The sequence below is a fragment of the Carassius carassius genome, chromosome 15 (genome assembly GCF_963082965.1).
Source record: "Carassius carassius chromosome 15, fCarCar2.1, whole genome shotgun sequence".
Lineage (NCBI taxonomy): Eukaryota > Metazoa > Chordata > Actinopteri > Cypriniformes > Cyprinidae > Carassius > Carassius carassius.
The window spans coordinates 26,888,564-26,896,785 of record NC_081769.1 but is presented as its reverse complement, the minus strand read 5'-3'; the positions used below and the strand labels follow the sequence as shown (position 1 = coordinate 26,896,785).

The window sequence follows — 8,222 nt, the reverse complement described above, 5'->3', positions numbered from 1 at the left end:
AATTAAAAGTTTATTTTATGAACAAATAATTTAAAGATTAGTGATTCAGAAAAAAAACATTATGATTTAAATTAAAAACATGCAAAAATAACTGAAAGAATATGTACATTTTTAATTTTAAAAGGTTAAACGAAGAATTAAATTTTGTAAAAAAAATCTACGCACTTTATAGGGAAAACATAAAAAATACTGAAACATTAAACATACAGTATGTCATAATTGTTTGCCCAAAGAAATAATTCATGTATTCTTTTGCACCACAGTTTGAGTGACTATGCAAAGCCTGCTGGATTACAGAGCACTTGAAAATTATACTACAACTCTCAAGGGTGATGAAATGTGGCTTCATACTATTTTTTTTTCATCCACAGCATTTAAAAACTTTATAGATCTACTCTAAAAAGTGTGATGTGACTAGTTTGACAAGACAATATTACAGCTAAGGTTTCTGCTGACCATAAAATGAAACAGGAACTTTCCTGCCCACGGGTGCCATGATAAACAGGTCGGCTTACAGCTGTGAGGGAAGACGTGAAAAATTGCAAGTGACGTGGGTGAGAATTCAGAGCACTACACAGCGGGATCCCACAATTCCACACTGGATACTATAAAAAGCAAAAGCAGTATGCTACTTTTACCAGTTCTTTCCCACTGAGATGAACAGGCCCCTGTTTTTTCACACACTGATGACTTGGTAAGGAATGGTTACTGTCAAATCCAATGTTTCCCTGGTTAAGATGGAAAGTTTGCTCTGTGGCTTAGCCCGGCAGACCAATCATGCTCACTGACGGTTTTTCCCGCTGTTTTCCTAGCCACTGGTAAAAACCTCTGAAACAGACTACTGTAAGTGTCTCAAGTCAACAAGGAGGATCCGGAACATCCCTGATTTTAATCTTAATCCATTTGTTGTTGTTTTTTGTTTTTTTTTATAAAACATGTGAAAAGTTGCATTTTCAACTGGCAAAAACTGCAATGATGTTTAACAACATACCGATTGTTCAGCTGGCGAAAACTCTTTTTGAAAAATAACTTTCAGTACACAAAAGCTCCATAAAACAGTTTTGAAAATTAAACAATCTAGGACATTTATACAGAGCTTACCATTGTAAAGTCTGTAAATCTATCCCTCACAGCCTTGTTTTTTTATCCACATTCAACATAGCATCTAACCTGAAAGTCTATAGACAAGAGAGAGCAAGAAAGTTACTTAAAGAAAACTCACCCAGGCCAGATCGTCACGACTGCAGTCCAGTGCCGCAATCATCACCTGCTCGTAAATTATCCAAACTGAACACAGGAGACAAACATAAAATGACACCATATTAGGAAGTCCATTTGTCATCATGGTAGCAAAGATGACAAATGAACATTGAGGCCATGTGAACTCTTTTCGAGCAAACTGTGTCATTTCTTCTCTGTATCATTAGAAAAGACAATCTTTAACATCCATCAGCAATATATTTTGTCTTCGTAAACTCCGGGTGTGGGCGAGCTGGCAGGTTTCATGGAAACGCTCAGGAAATTCACGCCACACCGCCAAACAAAACTAAGACGCCGAATTTTGACAAGAAAACCTCAGCGGATTCATCAGTTTTAAGTATTGGTTCAGTCAAACACCGCAAAGGGTGAGCGAATTTCACCCTCTATTCGTCATGACATGCGTTACGTGCTGAAGTTGCGCAGCTATCGTCGTCTCGGCCCTAGAAATGCGTCGTTACTTTGACAGATTACAGGAATTTTAAATTCCTACTATTAAATGCTTAAGTAATTTCCAAGATGGCAACGTTTAATGTTCAACTGGCAACCGTAACAAAGTGAGTGGCTTTAGCTGCTCTATTTTCAATAAAGAAAACTGATTAGGGGGCTTGGCTAATGGATCCAATTAATGAAATTAATGCTCCATGACAGACAAGTGTGTTTGGACAAGCATGCCCGAGTCTATCGGCTGAACGATTTCAAACGTGCTAATTGAGAAAGAACAATAAAATCCCACTGAACAAGAAAAAACTGATATGCCAAAACAAACAAACGCCTGGAGTTTTTTTGAGCTGTTTTTATGATTCCAAGTCTTGCTTTGATAATTACCATCTTGTTTCACAGCCAATTTCAGAGCTGGTTTCAATAAAAAACAAGCTGTGTAAAGTATTTACCCTGCTCTTTAAAGGACAGTATGAATCATAATCACAACAATATAAAATTAAAAAATAAGTTTCTGTAAAAGGACTACACACACTATGGATCTATGGACTAAATACACTTTACTATGCATCAGTAAAATACAACCCATCACACAGCAACTGCTCTTTGTCTGTGTAAAGGTGAAATTTGTGTGAAAAGTAGAAGAAGAAGAAGAAGAATTTCCCTGATCTTTGCTTCGTTTTTTCCATAATCAGATAACAGACCTAGAAATTCAAAAAAGATTTCTATAGCCATTAAAACAGTCATAATTTCTTTTGTTTGCTAGTATGAGCACGTCTTGCAGTAAATTCCTTATTGAGAGCTGTTTGGCAACTTACAGCTTGGATCTTTCATTGTTGTTTGCTAAGATTCCTCAAACAGTAGTGTTGTTCTCTTACGAAACAGCCTAAAGCTATTTAATAATAGTTATTTGAGATTACATGTGGTTTTAAAATAACAATATAAACGAAGGGGAAAAAAGGCCTAAATTCGATTTGTGTAGAAAAAGATCCCAATTTCTCCAATTGGTAAACCAAAATTGTCAACTATAGGAGTGAGTTTTAGAGCCAGTTTGAAGGATTGGATCACCTCTGAGATAATGATTTTAGCTGAAGAGAGTTTTGGCTTTAGTGGCTATGTTTGACAACACGATTGCAGAGACTTCATCTGCTTGTCTGGCTCACAAACCCATAACTGACCAAAGCAAATAAATATTAAGCCATCTGAAATGTTTCTGCTGTTACCACTATATCCTCATTTCAATGTCAAGAGAAAAGCTGAAAAGTCTTTTTGTTATCGGATCTTTAAGACTAGGGAAAGAAAAAAAGAATTGGTGCTCTTTTCCACCTTCTGCAATAGTCATATTCAAGCGGTCAGACACTCGACAAACAATACTTTTGTTAAAGAGAAAAATAAGCCATTATTCCATTAATGTATCCAAATTCTTCAGCCAAAAAAAAAAACTTTTAACGTTGAAATTTGGAATAAATTACTATTTTGAAAAGTCTTGCCTGAAGAAAAGAAGAAAAATAAAACGTTAACAGCTTCCACCACTGAAACCTATACTAGTCTTGTATTGAAGTTTATCTGTATATATTTCTGTTTAACCAAATTTTTTAGTTTTTAGTAGCAGTACTTTAAAGAGTGAATTTAGAAACAACTGCTCAGAGAGTGTTTTATCTCACATTTTAAAAGTAAACCCTTTCCGAGAAGTTCTTTAAATCACAGCCATCAAACCACTGCTTTTGTAACAAACTCAACACCTTTAATAAATTTCAAGACAATTACTGTCAGACTTCAGGGCCCGTATTCAAGTAAAATCTCAGTGTTGAGAGTTGCTCTTAGTAACAAAATTCTAAGAAAATTCATAGAAATGTGGGTGTTTCCTCTTAAAACTAAAGAAAAGATCCTAGTAAAGAAAAAGAAATTCAGAAAGCAACTTAACCCTTAAAAGAGGTCTTAAGGTCCAACATTGTTAGGAGTGTGGACGAGGACTTAGCAGTGGAGAAATTGGACTAATCATGAAGAGGGAGAAGAAATGTGTTGCACACAATGCATGACAGTGAGTTAACAAGATGCTACACATTAGTTTGTGCAGGGATCATGTCTGTGATCTTATTAGAGACAAACTAACATCTCCGATACCACGCAAAAATGCCATAACGCCAGAAACGGAAGTAAATCACTACATTAACATATTTGGCAACTTGAAAAATACAACTACGCAGCAGTGATGAATTGGGTCTGTCACAACCTTCTATAAGTGGTCACACAAACAATTATAGCACTTTCAGAACCTTATTTTGTCACTGTTGATTTCCTATAAAGTATGTTAAGTATGACAGCATGGTAAATAAAAAAAAAAGAATATACATATATAATGTGTGTGTGTGTGTGGGTGTGTGTTAGAACTTAGATTCTCTGCCCGAGCCCGAGCTCCGCCCGACCCATTTCCCGCCACCGTCCTCGGGCCGGGCCGGGTCGGGCCCTTGATAAAGCACGTCACGTTTCATGCGCAGCGTCTCGTCCACTCGCAATCTCGCATGCGTGACGCATCACACCTGCTGTGCGTGCTGTACTATTCAGTAGATTAAGTGCAACATGGAGCTTGAAGAAGCAAAGAAAAAAATTAAAACAGGAGAATTAACTTTGAGCAAGTTTGGAGGAAAATCGGAGGTATGGAAACATTTTAAACTAGTCGTGGGGAGTGACAACATATGTGTTGGCTTTGTCTCGTGCATTAAATGCGGCACGCATATATATATATATATATATATATATATATATATATATATATATATATATATATATATATTTATATATAAAACTGCGCAGCTCCCCCGTAGCCTAAATGATCTAGCACAGCAGCATCTGCGAAAAAAAAAATAATAATAATCTGGCGCCGCCCCTGGTTATAACGGCCCACATATTAAAAATGGTCGGGTTTAAATCGGGCTCGGGCTCATAATTACAGTGAACGTGTCGGGCCGGGCTCGGACACAACGTGCTCGGGTAGGGTCAGCCTTAATTTGTTGGGCCCGATCTAAGCTCTAGTGTGTGTGTGTGTGTGTGTGTGTGAGAGAGAGAGAGAGAGAGAGAGAGAGAGAGAGAGAGAGAAAGAGAGAAAGTACTGTACAACAGGAAAAATTACACCTGTAATTTCAAAATGAAGGCTTGATAGTTTACTCCTAAAAGCGCTCAGAGTTGCTTTCAGATTGGTCCTGAATCACTTTTAAGCTAAGAATCCTATTTAGAAAAATAGGAGCTCTCTGATAGGAATTCTTAGAATATAACCTCAATGTTTTGCGAGGACTATAATTGTTCCACACAATGAAATGTTATAGTTATTCAGCCTATTTATTTGTTAAATATCTGTCAGTTCTTCTACTGAAGGAATGCGCTTAGCATCCATATGTGCATAAAAAATGCATCTTATCATTGTCTGGCAGCCATCACCCCAAACCGGATCTAATTATAAAAGCCATTAAGTTTTTTAATAAACTGAGGCTAAAGGTTATTTGTGTTTTAAAACTTCTTATAACTTTGCTTTTGTGTACTGTAAATGTACTTACTGTCATCTCCCAGTTTAGATGCATGCTCATTAATCAGCTCTTCACCGACATCCACAATCTGCTCACTGTTCCTGTAATTCTCTTCTCTCCACTTACGGAGTTTGTCACGCATCTCTGAAATGCAATAAAGAAACACATTAGTCTTTGGCTGAAACTTTATCACCAATTTATTTTCATCATCAATTATTAATTGTGAATATACTTATATACGTACTTTCTATATTCATCTCCCTCATTGGTTTTAGTATCTTTAGTGCTCCATTAGATGGACATGTTTTCTGACTATCCTTAAATTAATCAAAACAAAACCTTTTAAGATAGTCTAGAGAAAATACAGCATCCTGATGATGACAGTATTTTCAAAAAAATACTTAAAACAAAAATACTACAAACAGATAAAAGGCCAAAAATATAATTTTTTTGAAAATATTTACAAAGAAAATAAATAAAAAATCACATCCAGTGGGTTTACAAATGCTTTTATGCTAAGTTAACTTTTCCCTCATTACAAATAAAATAGAAAGTAAGAAAAACAATAAGTAAAAAGTAATGTCACAATGTCATAGTATTTAAAAAAATACTACACAGCACAATTTGAGAAACGTTGTGACAAAAGAGTAAGTCATGCATCATTATATAATATATCATTGATGAATTCATCTAAATTAATTATTGACGGTTATTATATACCTCAGTGCACTGAATTAAGATGTCAGATTTATGGCAACAAAACAGTTTCATCATAAAAACAACGGGAAATGATTTTCATCTCAAGTGAACTGAATCATGATTCTTTATTGTCTGATTGATAGGTGAACAACATGATATTCAGGTGCATCAATATCACATCTGAAATGATCTTTGCAAATCCTCAAATCCACCATAAACAGATCAGAGAGTCACAATAAGATTTACATTAATAATTCGCTTACGTTTCAGCGTTACAATTTAGATAAATAACAAAATAATTAAATACAAACTGAACCTTTACATCTTATATGAACATACAATTATATTTTCTAGAATACAGGCTTTGCTACTAAGCTGTGCCTTCCTAAGCTAAATGGCTAACGTTACCAAAGATAGCATTTTGTCTTTAAAGAAAAGCGCAAAAGAATAGGGCACATATTTCGTAAATCTGTACAAAATGAATAACTCTGGTATCGGTAGTATTGCTATAGAAAGATACTTGGTATCTTAATAACCGCTGTTAACGAAAGCAAAGTAATTTACCTTCCCAGCTGACATCGTAGAGCTCCGATATAGACGACATGTTTTCCTAGTTCCGCCCCTTGTGAGCTGATTGGTGGATGACAGTGACGTCGTCAGTTAACGCTGTCAGAAGGGTCAATAAAGGGAAAAGGCAAAATCCAACCTTTTTTTTTCATACAATACCCAAAAAAGGAATTAAATTTTTTTAAAGATCTGCATTCAAGTATATAATATTTAGCCAAAATCACAAAGTAACTTAAGAGTAATTGAAACGTTTTAAGATCACTTCAACAGCAAAATATCTATGTACATACATACACTAATAAATAAATAATTAAATAAATAAAACTCAAAATATGGGGGGAATCAGTGATGTAAGTCAAACATCAGTTGCAATTAAATAATTTCATAATATCATTATCCTATTTAATTATTAATAATTAGAAAGGGTAAATAACAATAACAGTTCAATAATGTTTTTTTCTCTTGTTTTCTCGGTTTTAGCAAATAAATAATGCGGATTCAGTAGCCTAATAAAAGATACTTTATACTGAATTCATAAGGTTTAGTCTATTTTGTTATCATTGAAAGTGTTCATACTGTAGCATTTCTAAAGGTTATTGTGGTTTTATATGCTGTGTCTATTTTCTCTCTCTCTATGTGCTCAATTGGTCTCTAAGGAATTGTGGATCTGGCTCAGCGCGTGATTTACTCTGCTGTGTCTACCACACAGTGCACTCACCAAGTGGACTCAGCACATGCTTGTTTATAGTAGCACAACCTAAACTTGATGTCATTTGTGGCTGCTTGTACACTGTTTAACCAAGGTTTGTTTCCTAAAGGACACTGCTGGCATAGTGGTGTAAAAAGAGCACCTAGAAAATGCCATCCTCTCTACAAAACTTGTGCGGTTCATTGTGCTCTGACTCTGGTGACTTGTGGATTCGTAATTTCCAGGTCTCCTGGCAGTCACTTGATATGTGGATAAGGCTTTTTGCTGGAAAGCTACAACAACCGCATGAAAACAAGCCAGTGCTAGCTGTCCGGCAGTGCTGGGAAATAACTAAAAGGCAATACACTATACGGTTCAGGGGCTAAGTTAGTTAATACTTATATTATTCATTTATTCAGATAATTCATTTACAAATTCACAAAAACGATTTACCATTTCAAATCCCTAAATATTTATTGTTGTGTTTTATTCATATTTAGTATACATTTACCAGGTTTTCAAGTTTAAAACTGTCATCCTAATTGAGGTTGTTCATTCATTCAGAACCTCTCGTTGTTTTTGAATGAGCAAAAACACCTTTGTCTGACAGTTAAAGTCTCATTGTAATGCAAAAACCAACAGATCTTTCTTCCAAATTAAGGCATACAATCAAGTGAAACTGATTATCATAAAGAAAAAAATTTTAGGGTTCTTGGTTCAATCCATTGTTCACTCCAAAAGGGTGCTTTTATATGATCTCAGAACTCAGACTTGATGCACACGCAGGTTGCCAGATTGACAACTAACACTAAGAGTAACTAACAGGAACGAGTGCACTTGATGACGAATGAAATGAAATATGCTGTGTTTTCAGCCAACTGGCAACCTGGGGTGCCGAAATACAATTGTGAAATACACAATTGTGGGCGGGTTTCACAAACCAAAACATTCCGGCCTGAAACACACATTTTGAAAGGAGAAAAACTTACTGGAGCATTGTTTTTAAGATGAACAAGTATGTTAACTTATCATGTTTCTGAAATATCTGC

General features: G+C 35.4%; 1 protein-coding gene across 1 annotated transcript in view; it reads right to left on the bottom strand.

Annotated features, from left to right (window-relative positions):
* Positions 1–6,591, bottom strand: part of LOC132158730 (ER membrane protein complex subunit 2-like) — a 47,679-nt gene extending 41,088 nt beyond the window's left edge. The window contains exons 1-3 of the mRNA XM_059568274.1: positions 6,483–6,591; positions 5,250–5,363; positions 1,223–1,287 (exon numbers count right to left, since the gene is read on the bottom strand). Of these exons, the coding sequence (XP_059424257.1) occupies positions 1,223–1,287; positions 5,250–5,363; positions 6,483–6,522 (219 nt within the window). The 5' untranslated portion in view covers positions 6,523–6,591. The remainder of the gene's footprint in view (positions 1–1,222; positions 1,288–5,249; positions 5,364–6,482) is intronic.
* Positions 6,592–8,222: the final 1,631 nt, after the last annotated feature.